This window comes from Callithrix jacchus, chromosome 9 (genome assembly GCF_049354715.1).
Source record: "Callithrix jacchus isolate 240 chromosome 9, calJac240_pri, whole genome shotgun sequence".
Classification (NCBI taxonomy): domain Eukaryota; kingdom Metazoa; phylum Chordata; class Mammalia; order Primates; family Cebidae; genus Callithrix; species Callithrix jacchus.
This window is the reverse complement of record NC_133510.1, coordinates 88366811-88386165: the sequence shown is the minus strand read 5'-3', so window position 1 is coordinate 88386165 and position 19355 is coordinate 88366811. Positions and strand designations below refer to the sequence as shown.

General features: G+C 34.9%; 1 protein-coding gene across 9 annotated transcripts in view; it reads right to left on the bottom strand.

Moving 5' to 3' along the window:
• EEA1 (early endosome antigen 1) overlaps positions 1–19355 on the bottom strand; it is a 160149-nt gene that overhangs the window by 57464 nt on the left and 83330 nt on the right. For all 9 annotated transcript variants that reach the window (XR_013521953.1, XR_013521952.1, XM_078337018.1 and 6 more), the window contains 3 exons: positions 9304–9642; positions 4661–4810; positions 3230–3349 (listed from right to left, as the gene is read on the bottom strand). Coding sequence is in view for 7 of the 9 variants with exons in the window: in XM_078337018.1 (XP_078193144.1) it covers positions 3230–3349; positions 4661–4810; positions 9304–9642 (609 nt within the window). In the remaining 2 variants the exon portion in view is untranslated. The remainder of the gene's footprint in view (positions 1–3229; positions 3350–4660; positions 4811–9303; positions 9643–19355) is intronic.

Here is a 19355-nt window from a genome sequence, read left to right as displayed (position 1 = left end):
GAGATGGCCATTTGTCTCACATTCACTAACACAGCTGATGACATCTCCATTTACCATGCATCCAATGCCACCATCCTGGAAGTCGTTCCTTTTCTCTCTCATCCCTTTTATCTATTAAGTCAACCAGTGCTGTTTATTTTATTTCCTAAGTATTTCCCACATTTGTCCCTATGACTTCAACAACTGCTTGAACTAAGATAATTATTATTTTTCATCTGAACTGCTGCATATATTAGTATTTTAACTCATCTCATACCAGAATATTCCCAACCAATTCCATCTTTCACACATCGACAAGAATAATCTATTTAAAAAGTAAATCTGCCTATGGCAATTCTTTCCTAAGACCTTCAATACCTTTCCATCTTCAGTGTCTCTCCATCTTGAAATATAAATGTCACATGAGATCCTCTATAAACTTATCCATATCTAATGCTCTGACTTCTTTAATTAATCTCTAACATATACTTTAAGTTCCAGCAAAACCTAAGAGTTTAGTTCACACTAGCCTCAGTATACTTAAATCCTTGTAACTTCTATCTGGAGTAAATTTCTAACTACCACCATCTTTGCACCCCCAAAATATCTACTCATCCTTTGTGTTCAGATTGTCACTTTTAAAAAGTTTTCCATGGCTGCTCTTTTCCAGACTCTGGAAAAGAGTTGGGTTAGGTAACTATTCTCTATACCACCATAATAAATTTTATATACACATACACACCTAGAACTAGACTTATTATGTGTCTTTTATTAGTTGTTAGGACTTTTCATGTTACCATAATGAGGGACTTTACCTGGCCTGTCTTTCTTTCATCCTTTCTGTATTCCTTCCCAGGAAATAAAAATTTAAACTTAACAGAAGGTGCAGAATAAGGAACAAATAAGTATGTTCGATTGAGTCCCTGCTGTCCCCGCTCAGTTTGAAAGACAACCCATCTGCAAGAAGGTGAAAGGCTGTCTTTTCCAGCTTTGTGGATAAATAAATTAATTTAATTCTGGGGTATGGCATAAGAAAGCCCACTTGGTTGCTGACCTAGACCAAATTCTTCACACTTGCTTTACTATTCCCATTTCTTCCTTGCCCTTTCCAATAAAGCTCCTAGAATTATCTATATTCATTCTATCACACTTTTTTCTTTCCATTCTCTTCAACCCTCTCCAATCAGGCCTTTGTCCCACTTCTCTATGCAAATCACCCTTATCAAGGTCCTCAATGACCTCCATATTGCCAAATCCAGTGGGACTCTATCTGAAGAGTCTGGTATCCATCCTTCTAAATGTCCAGGCCAAAACCCCTGGAGTCATCCTTGAGTTCTCACTCAATACTCTACAATAAATCAGTCAGCTTTACCTTTACAGTATATCTAGAATCTGAAGGCTTCTCACTACCTGCATTGTTTCCTCTAATCCAAGCCACATCATTTTTTGTCTAGATTGTAGCAGTAACCTTAGCTTGTTTCTTTGCTTCTACTCATGTACCCATACAGTCTACTCTCAATACATCAGCCAGAATAATTCTGTGAAATTATAAGTCAAATCATATCACTGCTTTGCTAAGAAACTTCCAATGGTTTCTCATCTTACCTCAAAGTAAAATAGTCCTTAAAATTACCTACGAGGCACTAGAGGTTCTGACCTTCTGTGAGCTCTATGACCTGCCCCTTTTAACTCTTCTAACACTTTCCCACTGCGGGCCTGACTTCCTGTTATTCTTGAGACATCCTCCAGTCTCTGGACCTTTTAATGTATTAATGGTCTTCTCTAGGAATCCATAGGCTCGCACCCTCCTTCCTTCAGGTCTTTCATTCTATTCAGAGAGGCCTAACACTGCAGTGCCAACTTTGCCCCCAACAAAATGCTTCCAACTCCCCACCCCTCCTTCTGTCATCATTATAGCACTTACCACCATTTAACATGCTATATGTTTTGCCTATTTACCTTGATTATTGTTGACTCTCTCACTAAGCTTGTAAGAGCAGACATTTTCATCTGTTTTGTTCCCTCTTATGTTCACAAAATCAGTTCTGAGAGTAGATATTAATAAATATTTTTTAAATAACAAAAGAACAAATAAATGGGCTGGATGTGGTGGCTCACAGCTGTAATTCTAGTACTTTGGGAGGCCAGGGCGGGTGGATCACAATGTCAAGAGATAGAGACCATCGTGGCCAATATTGGTAAAATCCCATTTCTACTAAAAATACAAAAATTAGCTGGGTGTGGTGGTGTGTACCTATAGTTCCAGCTACTCAGGAGGCTAAGGCAGGGAAATCGCTTGAACCCGGGAGGTGGAGGTTGCAGTGAGCCAAGATCACACCACTGCACTCCAGCCTGGTGACAGAGCAAGGCTCTGTCTCAAAAAAGAACAAATAAATGAATCCAGTATTTTGATCTCTATCCATCTGACTCCCATGGCACTCTCCAAGCTCAGAAGAGAAGGGCATATTATTTCCTCCCTCAAACTGCAATATTGTTTCTATATACATATCATTAAATTGGCATCCCCTAGAGAGCAAGTACTCTATTCACAGTGCTAGGCACAGTGATTAATAAAAGAATGAATTAAAAATATTAAAGTCAAATTCATTTCAACAGCCGGGCAACCTCCCCTCACCACAATAAAATGAAAACTTAACTTCTTTCACTATTCTAAGCTATACTGCAGACTTTGTATAAATTTAACCCAAACAATTATATTTTCTACACCTACAATTCCAAAATTCGGATGATGGTTATAAAGCAGGAAAAGAAATGGCCAATAAATACTAAGTTCTACTGTAGGAAATACAAAATATTCTTCTTTACTGGACTAACTATCCCACGTAATTTTATTTGAACATTTCTGATTTTCCAAATACTGTATTTTAACCAATAATAAATAATAATAAATTTATTATTTAAATAAATTTATTTAAACATATTTAATAGATAAATCTAATAAATTTAAGTAAATTAATATATAAAATATAATAAATACATAATAAATGTGTTTATAATATTTTACACTATATTGGAAAAGCTTTTCAACATAGTAAGCAAAAGAAAAATAATATTCTGATTATCCAGGCTTCAAAATTACCAATATCCCACACAATCAAGTATTTTGTATGTTTTAGTTTTGCCACAACAAAAGGATAATTTGGATTAATTAATTTTCTTTTTTGCCTTATAGTATATGTAATGGTAATTAATTTTTGTTTGCAAGACTAATAATGCAAACAATGTTTACCTGAGCTTCTCGGAGTTTTGCCGTGGTGCTTTGCTGAAGAGCCTGTTGTTCTTGATGCTGTTGCTTTGTTTTATCTAATTGATGCTGTAATTCTGTAGAATATGTTACTTTTTCCTTCAACTTAAAAAAAATGTAGATTGTCAATTGATAAACTTAAAGGCATAATGGTATTATTCATAAACATCAAGCATTACCTCAATTCTCAAGTCTGAACAGAACAATAAATTCAGGTAACATATAAAATCAACTTTAAAAGTAGTATCTCATTACTTATAGAATCTTAATCTCTTGTTGAAGAAACTATTTTCTATAAACAGACTTATCCTAAAAAATCTTTCTCCAGGTTGGCATTTAATTTTTTTTTTTGAAAACTGGTATGATCAAGAGATTAATTACATATAAATTATTTGTAACAATAATCTAAACTACATATCAGTATTTCTTTTATTTTTTTCCTTAATAGTTATAATTACCAATTGTTGGAAAAGAATAGGATCATCTACCACATCTAAGATTTTAGGTCTAGAAGAAAACCTATTGCTGAAGCTACAGATTTTATTGTAAAATATATGTTTAATTCTGGCCAGGCATGGTGGTTCACACCTGTAATCCCAGCACTTTGGGAGGTCAAGGCAGGGAGATCATTTGAGGTCAGGAGTTCAAGACCTGTCTTGCCAACATGGTAAAACCCCATCTCTACCAAAACATCCGAAAATTAGCCAGGCATGGTGGCACACACCTACAGTCCCTAATGGGGAGACTGAGGTGGGATAATTACTTAAAGCCAGGAGGCAGATGTTGCAGTGACTGGAGATAGTGCCACTATACTCCAGCCTGGGCGACAGAGTGAGAGACCTTGTCTCATACACAAATAAAATAAAATAAAAAATTAAAAACTTAAAAATAAAAAATAATGTGTTTAATTCCAATAAAAGATGCAATCTAATGATAACTTTTACTTTATCCATTTACAAGCATAATTTTCAGCAAATGCAAGTCTAATTAGGGATAGCATTCAAACATATGCTTAATTTTTAAAAGCAAAAATTCTTAAATGGAAACTCAAAGTTTATATGTACCAACTACATGTCATTAATGAGCTTTATCAACAATTCATAGTTTACTGTTTCATTAGGAAGTAGTCCTTCCTGGGTAGGAAGACTCAAGCAGCCTGATAGGCTCACTCCCAGTATGTTTCCTGCCTAAAGTTGAAAGAGCTGTTTTCTTTGTGCAGTTTTGTTCAGACCTTTAGGGAATACAATTATAACAAAATGACTTAATGTAGTTAATAAGCAGGATGCTGCTACTGTAGAGTAATAAATGTTGCACTTTAAAAAGTCAAATTAAAGTTCTCACAATTAACAGATTGATGAATCATAACAATATTAAAGATTTCTCAAGTCTACTAATACATTGAAAATGCTAGCTTACCTGCTCTTCTAACCGAGAAAGTTTGAGTTGCAAATCAGCCACGTGTTGTTCTTTATCCATCAACTTTTCACTTGAAAGTTGTCTCTGCTCCTTTAGCCTACCATGAGCTTCCCCTAGTTGGCGCTCTGTCTCCAGAAGTTTGCTATGTAACTTTAAATAAGAAAAAAAAAGTATGTACATATGTATAAACACACACACACCACCACCTACTTTCCAAACAATGTTTTACTTTTCACCAATATAAGTACAATATCGCAATTTTCATGATACTTTGGGGAACCCTAAGATTTTATATAATAATTTTAACTGCAACTGAATTTTAATCACATAATTAATCACATAAAATTACAGTTAAACTTCACAATTTTTGTTTATGTGCTACTGCAAAACAAATGCAGGCTCGTGTTTGGATATAAATGTTGTAATTTTCAGAAACTGAAAAGAATAAAATTCAACTTAAAAATTAGGACACTTAGTACAAACTCAGATCTATTCTACAGTATTGTTTAAAGTTCCACAGTGATTCTTGTTGGTTTTCCACAGCCAAGAAACATCAAAGTTGAATTTTTACATTTGGGTATTAGACAGTGCCCAACACATTCCCAAGTCCTCATATTTAGCATATAATTCCTAAATAAAGTAGAGGAAATGATAATAAATATATTTTATATATATATATATATCCACACATAATATAGTATATTATCATAAATTATGTCTCTCTTTACTAGACTCTGAAATCTTTGGATGCCAAGACCATGTCTTACTCATTTTTTCTTTCCTTTTTTTTTGAGACAGAGTTTCGCTGTTGTTACCCAGACTGGGGTGCAATGGCATAATCTCGGCTCACCGCAACCTCTGCCTCCTGGGTTCAAGCAATTCTCCTGCTTCAGCCTCCCGAGTAGCTGGGACTACAGACGCGCACCATCATGCCCAACTAATTTTTGTATTTTTAGTAGAGATGGGGTTTCACGCTGTTGACCAGGATGGTCTCGATCTGTTGACCTTGTGATCCACCCGCCTCGGCCTCCCAAAGTGCTGGAATTATAGGTGTGAGCCACCACGCCCAGCCTCATTTTTTATTTTCACTATCTGGCATCTTGCCTTTTTTTTTTTTTTTTGAGACAAGAGTTTCACTTTGTCACCCAGGCTGGAGTGCAGTGGCATGATCTAGGCTCATTGCAACCTCCATCTTCCAGGTTCAAACAATTTTCATGCCTCAGCCTCCTGAGTACCTGGGACTACAGGCACATGCAGTGTGTGTGTGTGTGTGTGTGTGTGTGTGTGTGTGTGTATGTCATATCTATATGGCGACCCTCATTCATTGACTTTACAAATGCCACCCAATCAAACATGAGGGAGTTAAAAACCATCACAAGTAGTCCATCCCTGTTATACATACCCTATCCTAAGAGCAAATCAGTGTCCCTTCCTGCTTCTTACAATACTTTCTTGCCACTAGCTTGTTCTCACTAATCCGTCTGGCAGGAAGACATATTTGCTTTCAAACTGCCACCTGTCAAAACCCGTTCAATATTCCCAATTTCAAGTACCACTTCCCTCTAACACAAAGATTTCCTGATCACATCATTGAATAAAATAATTACATCAGGTAGAGTACTGGGCTGGGGTGGGGGAGGACAGAAAAGAGAAAATCTTCCAAATTCCCATAATATATGAGATCCTTTTATTATAATTCTCATAATCTTTAGTATGATAGTACTTGTCTTATCTTCTCCATGAGATTTACATAATTATTAAAGGTAGATACTATTTCTTATTCATTTCTGTATCCCTAGTAAATGAGGCATGTGTCTTTCAGAAAGCATAAATGCTAAATTTGCTAATCTGAACTAAAAGTCAAATATGTAAGTTAAAGTTATTCACTGATATCCCCATGCCTCAGTTTCCTGCCATTATGAATGCTTACATTCATTCATTCGCTCACTAAAACTTTTGCCAATTAACAAGCAAAATGTTGGCTGGGCACAGTGGCTTATGCCTGTATTCCCAGCATTTTGGAAGGCTAAGGCAGGTGGATTACTTGAGCTCAGGAGTTCAAGACCAGCCTGGGCAACATTGTGAAATCCCATCTCGACTAAAATACAAAAAAATAACCCAGGTATGGTAGTGTGTGCCTGTAGTCCCAGCTACTCAGACCCCTGAAGCACAAGAATTGCTTGAACCCGGAAGACAGAGGTTGCAATGAGCTTAGATCATGTCACCATACTCCAGTCTGGGCAACAAAGTGAAACTCAGTTAAAAAAAAAAGAAAAATGCCAGGTAGTGAAAATAAAATGAGTAAGACATGCTCTTTGCACCCAAATAGTTCAGAGTCTAGTAAAGAAAGACATAATTTATGATAATATATATATTGTGATATTAGTAAAATATTAAAGATATGTGTATGCCTAAGCTATCTTGGGTGTCGGGGAGCAAAGACGTGTTTCGAATGAATTTCTACAGAGAGTGGGAAAGGGCAGGTGAGGATTGAAAAATTATCTGTTGAGTACAATGGTTATTATTTGGGTGATGGGTAAACTAACAGTCCAGACTTCACCATTATACAATATATATGCAAGAAATCTGCACTTGTACCCCCTAAATATATTTTCTAAATTTTTTTCAAATCTTTCCTTTTTATTTTAGGTTCAGGGGTATATGTGCAGGTTTGTTATATAGATAAATTATGTGTCACAGGGGTTTGGTGTACAGATTATTTCATCACCCAGATAATAAACATAGTACCCAATAAGTAGTTTTTCCATTCTCACTCTCCTCCCACCTTCCACCCTCAAGTAGGCCTGACTGTCTATTATTCCCTCTTTGTGTCTATATGTACTCAACATTTAGCTCCCACTTACAAGTGAGAACATGTGGTATTTGATTTTCTGTTCCTATGTTAGTTCACTTAGGAAAAGGGCCTCCAGCTCTATCCATGTTGCTGTAAAGGACATGATCTTGTTCTTTAAAAAAAAAATTAATAAAAAGTGACAAGTGAAGTAAATAGTAAATAGTATTTATCAAGGTAAAGAGAAATAAAAAGAATATCTCAGGTCAAGAAGACAGACTGGGCCAGGCGTGGTGGCTCACGCCTATAATCCCAGCACCTTGGAAGGCTGAAGCAGGTGAATCATGAAGTCAGGGGTCTGAGACCAGCCTGACCAACATGGTGAAAACAGGTCCTACTAAAAATACAAACATCAGTCGGGCATGGTGATAGGTGCCCGTAGTCCCAGCTACTCAGGAGGCTGACAGGAGACTCACTTGAACCTGGGAGGCAGAGGTTGCACTGAGCGAAGATCATTCCACTGCACTCCAGCCTGGGTAACACAGCGAGACTCTGTCTCAAAAAAAAAAAAAAAAAAGACTGAATGATACCACAAAAGCAAGACACAACACAGTATGTAGGAAAAAACTGAAGATGCTTCTGTATTCCTGCAGTGAAGAATAAGAAAAGAATGGTAAATTGCTGAGGAGGTAGGTAAGCCCACAAGATCTCTGTGGATACTGCATGCCATGACAAGGCACTTCAACTTAATCCATTAGGCCATAAAGAGTTATTAGTAGGCTTAAAGCATGATTGGAACATGGTAAGATTTGCCTTTAAGACAGATTACTCTGGTGGCTATATAGAAGATCAATTTGTCAGGGGCAAAAAGGAAGGCAGATCAGTTAGCGGTTGTTAGAGTGGTTTAAGAGTGAAACAAAAAGAACAGGGCTTGCAGAAAGAGGGAAGGAAAAGACACGCTAGATAAAATATTCTTAACTCTTGATTCACTGTGTCATGGAACTCACAATCTAATCTCAAAAATTAGTATTAGCATATGTGAAGTGCTTACTCTAATTCCTGAAATATAACTGAAGCTCATTAAATTACTAACATAATCATTATTATTATCATTACTAAAGGATATAAAGCTGTGAAAATTAATTACAATAAAGTATCAATTCCATTTTAGAAGAATAGCTGAACATTATCAAAAAAGTAGCAAAGGAAATGAGTATCTCCCAATTTCCATTTTCAACCAATTTTCAATGTTTTCTAAAGCAATAATTAGAATACAGACATTAAAAAATTAATGGCAAAGTCAAAACTTGCATATAGTTTATATATTATTTACCTATGCAAAATAGTGGCATTAGGGCTAATTTACTTTCTACAAAATACCTAATTTTTATTTTTATTAATTTTCAAAAAAATTTTTTCCTAAAACACATGGTGTTTAAAAATATCTAATTTTTATACTATTGGTTTTATAATAATAATGCTTTTAAAATTTAATAACAAAAAAGAAAAAAATTAAATGAAAGAATGCTCAACAATTTAAATTAATTATAATAGTTAAAACCTAATGAGTACCTACCACACCCCAGGTACCATCCTAAGCAATTTATAATATCAATTCATAACCACTTCCCCACAAAGCTAGCTGTAAGATGGATACTATAATTTTTTCTTAAGGGAAATTGAAATTAAAAGAAATGAGATCTGACAATACTATAGGATATAAAAGTTAAGAGTTAATCTTTTAAAATGACAGAATTTTTTCAACATCAACTATATTATGATCAAACAACTATCAAGTACACAAAGAAAAACCAGAGGGAAAATTACAAGAAATAAAATTAACAGCTCTTACTTGATTAATTTCACTTTGGAGTTGCAACCCATGCTGCTCCTTTTCTTCTCTCTGTTGTTGCAGCTGCTTAAACTCTGCCTTTAGATGCTGGTGCTTACTCTCTACCTCAGATAATTCTTCTTTAAGCTTTTGAGTAGCTTCTCCTTTTTCACTTAGTTCTGCCTGTATTCTCTGCAGTGAGGTCTCAGATGCAGACAATCTTGACTGAAGCTGCTGACAATCTAGGTCTTTTTGATGAAGGGTTGCCTGAATATTCTTTTTACTCACAGATTCTTCATTATGTTTCTCCTCTAACTTAGTATAGTCTTGTTCTTTTTTCAGCAACTTTTCCGTCAAGGTCTAAAATAACAATTTAACAATTTATTTTCTTTTCTAACACTTGTTGTTACCCCAATTATTTGAACAATCACTGGAGCAGTACTATCTCCTACTAAACATTTTAGACAATATTAAAATATAAAACAGTGAAATATTCTAGTCAAAAATTAAATCATTACATACTAATTTGTGATTTCAGTATTGGTCCACTTGACTAAATTCTACTAATAATACAACTTAAGAATTGCCAAGCAAATGTTGACATAAAATAAAACAATAAAATCTACTGGATTTTTTAGGGCATGTGACATATTTATATTCTTCCATTTGAACTGAAAATTGAAACTACCTTTCCACTAACAAATTATTTCAAATAACAATATTATGCAAACTCTTATTTTTCACTGTGCAATTTCATAGTTTGTAAAAGCTTTAGCAAAACAGTATCATCCACTGTTCTAATGTACTTTACCCTATTGATTGTATCTTTTTATTCTCTTCTTGTTAAAGACCAAGTTTTAGAGTCACAAGCTGAGACTAATTCAAATTTTTTCTAGGGTTATAAAAAAATGATCTAGAGCTATTACTCACCTGCCTTAAATTTTGCATTTTATTCAATGCTATCAAGTATAAAACAAGTATCAAGTATAAAACTCTGATCCAATCAAAGAGCTGCATCAACCAACCTAATCAAATGTCAAAGCCTGGTCTCAGTGGCGTTGTAAAAATTAACACTGAACATTTTAAGTCAACATATTTAAACATAAATTATCGATCAGAATTTTAACTAAATTCTGTAAGACATTCAGCCAGGATAAGAAGCTACTATAAGTATCTGGTGAGTCAATTAGTGGACCTTTAATGTACTAACTTATATGCAGTGTACTGGAATGGGATGACACTGAAATAGGAGAAAACAATCAAAGCCTTCATACCTTAAACAGAATATACTTTAATTGAAATACACACATCAAAACAAATCACAACAACAAAAACCTTTCCAAGAAAGTCAAACACAATGCACAAGTCAGAATGGATTAATAGAAAAGTGTGGCAAATTTCTTAAGGACAATTAAAAAAAAAATGAGCCAAGTCAAGTGGGGCTAACTAGTAAGATCATCTAAATACAATGAAGTTTGAACCTTGTTTTAAAAGCGATGGGAAAAATCAAGGAATACATATACATGATACATGCCATCTGCTCTATATAAATGTGTAAGACACAAAGGAAGGGACAAACAAATTTAGGTGGGGCAACAGCAAACCCTATTATCTCATAGGGGATAACAGATTTAGGTACCAACATGGGAAACATCGCAATAAAGGTTATTCAATATTTGTCTGAGAAAAAGTAAGCTAATGTTAATTATCAAATAGAAATATACTATGGAAAAGCAGTGCCCAGAAAGATGATAAAAGTATGTATAAGAGAGGCCAGGTGCAGTGGTAATCTCAGCACTTTGTGAGGTTGAGACAGGCAGATTACTTGAGGCCAGGAGTTTAAGACCAGCCTGGGCAACATAGCAAGACCCTATCTCTAAAAAAAGGAAAAAAAAAAATAGCCAGGTATGGGGGTGTGCAACTACAGACCAGCTACTGAAGAGGCTAAAGCAGGAGGCATGCTTGGGCCTATGAGTTCAAGGCTACAGTGAGCTAAGATCACACCATTCTACTCCAGCCTGGGCAACAAAAGCAAGACCCTGTCGCAAAAAAAAAAAAAGAGAGAGAGATAAAGAAAGAAAGAAAGAAAGAAAGAAAGAAAGAAAGAAAGAAAGAAAGAAAGAAAGAAAGAAAGGAAAAAAAGAGAAAGAAAAAGAAAGAAAGAAAGAAAGAAAGAAAGAAAGAAAGAAAGAAAGAAAGAAAGAAAGAAAGAAAGAGAGAAAAGTTCATATAAGAGAGACATGATATCTGCACAGCAAAAGAAACAGTCACTAGAGTGAATCGGCAACCAACAGAATGGGAAAAAATTTTTGCAGTTTACCCATCTGACAAAGGGCTGCTAGCCAGAATTTACAAAGAACTAAAACAGATTTACAAGAAAAAAACAAACAAGCCCATTCAAAAATGGGCAAAGGATATGAACAGACACTTTACAAAAGAAGACATACATGAGGCCAAAACATATGAAAAAATGCTCATCATCACTGGTCATCAGAGAGATGCAAATCAAAACCACATTGAGATACCATCTCACGCCAGTTAGAATGGTGAGCATTAAAAAATCTGGAGACAACAGATGCTGGAGAGGATGTGGAGAAATAGGAACACTTTTACACTGCTGGTGGGAGTGTAAATTAGTTCAACCATTGTGGAAGACAGTGTGGCGATTCCTCAAAGACCTAGAAATAGAAATTCCATTTGACCCAGCAATCCCATTACTGGGTATATATCCAAAGGACTATAAATCGTTCTACTATAAGGACACATGCACACGAATGTTCATTGCAGCACTGTTTACAATAGGAAAGACCTGGAACCAACCCAAATGCCCATCGATGATAGACTGGACTGGAAAAATGTGGCACATATACACCATGGAATATTATGCAGCCATCAAAAACAGTGAGTTCGTGTCCTTTGTAGGGACATGGATGAATCTGGAGAACATCATTCTCAGCAAACTGACACAAGAACAGAAAATGAAATACCGCATATTCTCACTCATAGGCGGGTGTTGAACAATGAGAACATATGAACACAGGGAGGGGAGCACTACACACTGGGGTCTATTCGGGGGAACAGGGGAGGAGGGACAGCAGTGGGGGGAGCTGGGGAGAAATAGCATGGGGAGAAATGCATGATATGGGTGAAGGGGAGGAAGACAGCAAATCACACTGCCACATGTGTACCTATGCAACTATCTTGCATGTTCTGCACATTTACCCCAAAACCTAAAATGCAATTTTAAAAAATGATAATTAAAAAAAAAGAAGAGAGAGATATGATAGAAGTAAGAAGAGCAACCATTAAGTTTGTTGCAAAATTAGCTAAAAGATGTGTGCCTTGACTAAGCAACAAAAACAGAAAAAAAGACATAGAGCCAAGAAAACTACAGAAAAAAATAATACTTCTGATTCAAAAAAATATATTTATGATTCAACTGTATGTTAGAAAAATCATCTTTTTATAAACGTTTCTTTGTAATTCCAAATCTTTCTTGATATACTTTTATATTTGTTTTGTTTAGGAAAACATTTATTTTAGAATTTGTAAGCAAATTAAGTCTATTCACTGATTTATAAATCGTCTTTTTTAAAGAGAATTCTGTTACTGAATTTCATAAATACAACCATGTTGACATTCACTGAGAATGTGGGTGGCATATGCCTTTTAAAATATGCTATAAAAATTAAGGCTCATAATAAGTTACAGTCTTCTTCCCCTGACTTAGAAAGTAACCAAATAATCCCACCATTTCTATACACCCTTGAGATAGTTTCACTCTTTAAGAGGCAAAAAATATATGGCAACCACTAGGGACTGATTAAAATTGCCTTGTACTAAGAAAATTAACCTAAATCTACCAGCATTATTACACTGATAAAAGAGAATTAAATTTTCTTTAAAAGTACTGAAACCACTTTCTTTTTAAAAGAACCTAATCCACTCACACTTTGTAATTTTTACAACAAAAGGCTAACTATATTTTATTATTAAAACATTTCATTATTATAGTCTTCCCATGGAATCTGAAGCAAAACATTATAGTGAATACAAGGTTTTTGAAGAGTGACTTTTTAAAGTATAGTGAAATCCATTAAAAAATAATAAGAGGCCGGGCACGGTGGCTCAAGCCTGTAATCCTAGCACTTTGGGAGGCGGAGGCGGGTGGATCACGAGATCAAGATATCAAGACCATCCTGGTCAACATGGTGAAACCCCGTCTCTACTAAAAATACAAAAAATTAGCTGGGCATGGTGGCGCGTGCCTGTAATCCCAGCTACCCAGGAGGCTGAGGCAGGAGAATTGCCTGAACCCAGGAGGCAGAGGTTGCGGTGAGCCGAGATCATGCCATTGCACTCCAGCCTGGGTAACAAGAGCGAAACTCCGTCTCAAAAAATAATAATAATAATAAGAGCATTTTTACTTTCCCATATTAATCTTTACAACAAAACATGAGATCGGAATTTTCCAGGTGAGGAAGCTGAATGTGACAGAGCCAGGTCAAATGGCAGAGTCATAGATTATGATTCTAAATCAAATAAATTTTTCACAACACAATTGAGACATTCAATAAATTAATTCATGCACCCTAATATATATCCTATTCAAATTTAAATTATAAAATGCATGTTAAGCCTGTGTTATAACCTAAGTATCATTTGGTTAAGTAAAATTCTTCCCTTCCAAATATCCAATCCCGTTTTCTTTCTCACCAATTGTTATCTCAACATATATTCTTACAGTGCCAATTTCCATATATCAGGCTCCATTTTTCATTTGTTACTTGTTCAGGTAATAAAAATGAATACAAAAATACCATATTTTAATGCTTTGTAGCTTACAAAGTTATTTCAGAGATCTCATCTCACTTGTTCCTCAGAATAGCTTAGTGAGAATGAACAAATTAAACTATTTTGTAGCTCTCCAACATCTCTTATTTTATGAGATACATATACTCTTATATTGTTTTATGCCTTTTGTACACCTAGGTCTCAAAATGAAATGTCTTCACCCCTCTGCCATGTGAAATGCTTCTTAAGTATCCTTAAAGACTCAGCTAAAAAGTTAGGTTTTATACAAATACCTTTTCTAATTTAGTAGGCAATAAATTAGGAAAACTCTCAGTCTTGACCCAATCCTGTATCACAACACTTAACAATTCAAAACAACAACCAACATCCACTAAGGTGCTTACTAAAAGTCAAATAAGCACTTTACCTTCTATTAATTTACGTAATATTCCTATTAATCCTAAGAAGTAAGTGGGTAAAAGAACATTTCTTAGCAGGAGAGTAAACAGACTTTCAGAGGCCAGTGAGTGACAAAGATTTAAGAATGCCTGTGACTATTGTACTATACTGTTCTTATCAATACACTATTTTGCAAAATAGAGATAATACACAGCAATATAGTAACTACTAGCCACATCTGGCTCCCACTTTGGCATATGTGTACCTTAGAACTAGAACTGGTGAAAAAGGAGAGTAATGGAGGATAGAAAAGGGGTGAAAGATGAGACCCAAAAAATAAGTCAGTCTCTTACAATGACCTATATTATATTACAGTAGTGACCATAGATAAGCAACATAATTTTGTTCAGAATTTATAAGGAAACAGTCAATTGAGCTGTTTAAATGTCAGAAGTTATTTTTATTAAAAACGAAGAAGAAAGTTTCTTCAATTTTCCCATTGTGTTTTTAAGTTTTCAAGTTTAGTAATTATAAAACACTGGTTTAAACCTGAAAACCTTGACATTAACACAATGGCAATTATCTTTTCCATTTGTTATATATTACGATGTTACCTATCCATGTTGCTACTACCTGTGTCCCACAAAAGTTGCCTAGGACATTTCATGTACTAGCCTTCAAACAACCAAGAAGAGAGATAACAAATTCAACACACTTGAAAATCACCACTGTCAACAATTACAATTTACCAAAGACATGGGATGAGGAGGGGTGAGGGAGGCAGATAGTGAGGACAATAAGAAAAGGGAGATGCAACTCTTGGCTTGAACTGACTGGTGACCAAATCCTAAACAGAAAAATTCTTCAACAAAAATAAAACAAAACAAAACTGTAAAGTGTTATATTTATGTAAGGCATTATTAAGATTAGTAGAAGGTCTTATTATTCCCTAATTAATAATGTTCCAATTCTAACACTCTGAAATCATCTTGATTCTATGCATTATCCATAAAACAACCATAGTGCTTCTTTCAGTGTGAATATACATATAGGCACACACATAAACACACACCCCCAAAGTGTATGGTAGATTATTTGACTGTACATTTCAGCTATCAATATCAAATCATGCCCTTTATTGGTAGCTTAATGTTTGAAAAATACACAATAAATTACACTGATCATAAACACCCACTGCATGTAAACTTATCCTCTACATATCCTGGTCAGCTTCCAAGAGACAGAAGGTAAGCTCTAGGTTCAAAGAAATTAAAAGGGATAAAGGCAAAACTAAATTATGTAGAAGTTTTCTTTGTGTAGTTTGACAGGAGATAAAAGGGTAGCAAGGGCCTAGAGGTTTACTAGGGAAAAGCACAGCCAGAAAAGATTACATTTTAAACATCAGTTAACACCAAGGGTTGATGGGAAAATAGACAATAGTAAACTGGTATAATTACTTTGGAAAATAGCTGGTCATCTAGTAAATCTGAGCATTTGCCTGCTCTATAGCACAGCAGTTTTACTTGAAGTATCTAACACAGAAAAATTCTTGTACAAATACATAAGATTTGTATATGAATGTTCATAGCTATACTATTTGTAGTAGCAAGAAAAATAAAAAATAGGAAGTATACATGGACCACTTCTGTGCCACTATAATATAGTTGTCATGAAAAGTACTCATGTGATTGAGTTATACTGAAGTAACCACATTTTTTTTATGAAATACTACTTTTATTAGAAAGACAACAAACTATTATTATTCAAACTTGAGTAGGAAGGGAATCTGTCACTTTAAAAAATAGAATTGATAGTATTTGTGGCCAGTGATAAAATTGAAGCTTAGAATTTTGGAAAACATGTATCCACCCCCATGAGCTGGACAGGTCTTTTATATTTAAAGCCTATTCTGAGATTGGTGGTGACATTGACAAATGTTGAGTGTTTTTCTATTGTACAATAAATGTGTCAACATTTGGAAGATCTGAGTAACTCAGTGAACCAGTATTTTCCACATGACTAATGCATGATCTTACAAAATCACGCACAGGAAAAGATCCACTCAAAAGGCAAGAGAGACCAAATTTTAATGTTACAGGGTACAAAAAGTCCACTGATATGGCTTCAGATTCCACATTGGAAGTAATTTTTAAGACACTATCATCAAATTTGAGCACAGTATCAAATAAAGAAAGCCACAATTGTCTGAGAAAGCTATTAAAATATTCTTTCCTTTTCTAACTTCATATCTCTGTGAGACTAAATTTTCTCCATATACTTCAACCATACTACAATAGATTTAATGTAAAGGCAGATATGAGAATCTATCTGTCCTATATTAAGCTAGACATTAAAGAGGTTTCCAAAAATGTAAAACCTCACTATACTTGCTGCATTCTTTTGTTTTAGAAAATGATCATTTGTCATAAAAAATATTATTTATGTTAACATTTAATGAGTTAATGTTTTTAAATAAATCAATATTTTTAAATTCCTCTAAATTTCTATATGGCAAATATCCACAGATAAAACCTCAAACATGGCTCTCTGGAGTCCTTAATTATTTTGAGAATGTAGAAAAAGCTGGCCAAGGGCAGCAAATTACCCTGAAATTTCACAGCAGCAGCCTAAAACAGTATATATTATCTCACATAGTTTTCAGGGTCAGTAATCTAGAAGTGGCTTAACTGGGTTATTTCATCTCAGGGTTTCTCATGAGGTTATAATAAGCTGCTGGCCAGAGCTACAGCTTCTGAAAACTTGACAAGGATTGGAGCATCTACTTCCAAGCTCATATACATGACTGTTGACAGAAGGCTAAATATTTATAGATAATTATATTTCTTTCTTTTTCCCCTTATGCCCTGTTTTTTTCTTTCTTGACTTTTTCCTTATATTTCACCAAAATACAACTGAACCAATATATACACATCTTTGAATCAAAGGTTTTAAAAAAGTAAAGACAAAGGGAAAAAGTATTACTATTAGTAACTCCTATACCCCCAAACTAAATACTATTTGTTGCTCTTTTTTTTTTTTTTTGAGATGAAGTCTCACTCTGTGGCCCAGGCAGGAGTGCAGTGGCACAATCTCGGCTCACTGCAATCTCTGCCTCCCAGGTTCAAGTGATTCTCATGCCTCAGCCTCTCAAGTAGCAGGGATTACAGGCACGTGCACCATGCCCAGCTAATTTTTATATTTTTAGTAGAGATGGGGCTTCACCATGTTGGCCAGGCTGGTCTCAAACTCCTGACCTCAGATGATTTGCCTGCCTTGGCCTCCCAAAGTGCTGGAATTATAGGCATGAGCCACTGTGCCTGTCCAATGTTGTTCATTTATAAAGAAACAAGGCAGAAAACATTAACATTTAAAAATACAAAACAAACTGAAGGCTTAGCTTCCTGATTTTAAAACTTATTACAAAGCTATAGTAATCAAAACAGTGTGGTACTAGCATAAAGATGGACATAGAGACCAAGGAATAGAATAGAGAGCCAGAAATAAACCTTCACATATATTGTTCTATGGTCTGAATGTCTGTATCTCTTCCAAAATTCACATACTGAAACCCTAACCCTCAAGGAGATGGTATTAGGAGGTGGGGCATTTCAGAGGTAATTAGGTCCTTAGGGTTGAGTTCTCATGAATGGAATTACAAAAGAGACACCAGTGAGGTCTCTTGTCCTTTCCACCACGTGGGACACAGTGAAAAGGCACCAGCTATGAACCAGAAAGCAAGGTTTCACCAGACACCAAAACTGCTAGTTCCTTGATTTTAAACTTCCCAGCCTCCAGAACAGTGAAAAATATAAGCTACCTCGTTTATAGCATCTTATAGGAGTCCAAACAGACGAAGACAATGGTCAAATAATTTTTGAAAAGGCTTCCAAGATTATGCAATGGGGAAAGGACAATCTTTTTAACAAATCTTGCTGGGAAAAACAGCTATCCATGTACAAAAGAATAAAATTAGACCCTTACCTTACACTATATACAAAAATTAAATCAAAATGGATCAAAAACCTAAACATAAGACCTAAAAATTAGAAAACTCTTAGAAAAAAACAAAAGAAAAGCTTCATGACACTATATTTAGCAATGATTTCTGGGATATGACACCAAATAGACCTTAGCAAAAATTAAAGTAGATAAATTTCACATTTCTAGAGAATGGGATAAAATATTTGCAAATCACATATCTGATAACAGGTTAATATCTAGAATATATAAAGAACTCCTTTAACTACATAACAAAAAACCAGTTTTGTTGCATATGACCAGCAAGCACATTAAAAGATGTTCAACAACCTAGTCATTAGGAGCATGCAAATGAAACCCACAATGAGATACCATCTTATATCCATTAAGATGGCTACTCTCAAAAATGAAAAAGAAAATAAGTGTTGGTGAGAATGTAGAGAAACTGGAACCCTGGTACAGTTGGTGAGAATATAAAAAGCGTTAAAGGCACTATGAAAATCAGTATGGCAGTTCCTCAACATTTAAAAATGGAATTATCCTATGATCCACCAATTCCACTTACAGGTAAAGAATTGAAAGCAAGGTCTCAAAGAGATATTTGTACAGCCATGTTGAAAGTAGCAACATTCACAACAGCCAAAAGACAGAAGCAATCCAAGTGTCTATCGACAGATGAGTAATAACATGCATACATACAATAAAATGTTTTTCAGCCTTAAAAAACAAATTCTGACAGAAGCTATACATGAATGAACCTTGAGGACACTATGTTAAGTGAAATAAGTCAGTCTCAAAAAGACAAATATTGTTGGATATAGTAAACCAAGGTTGAAAAAAATAAAAAAATTTTTAAAAAACTTTTTTAAGACAAATACTGTATGATTCCACTTATATGAGGC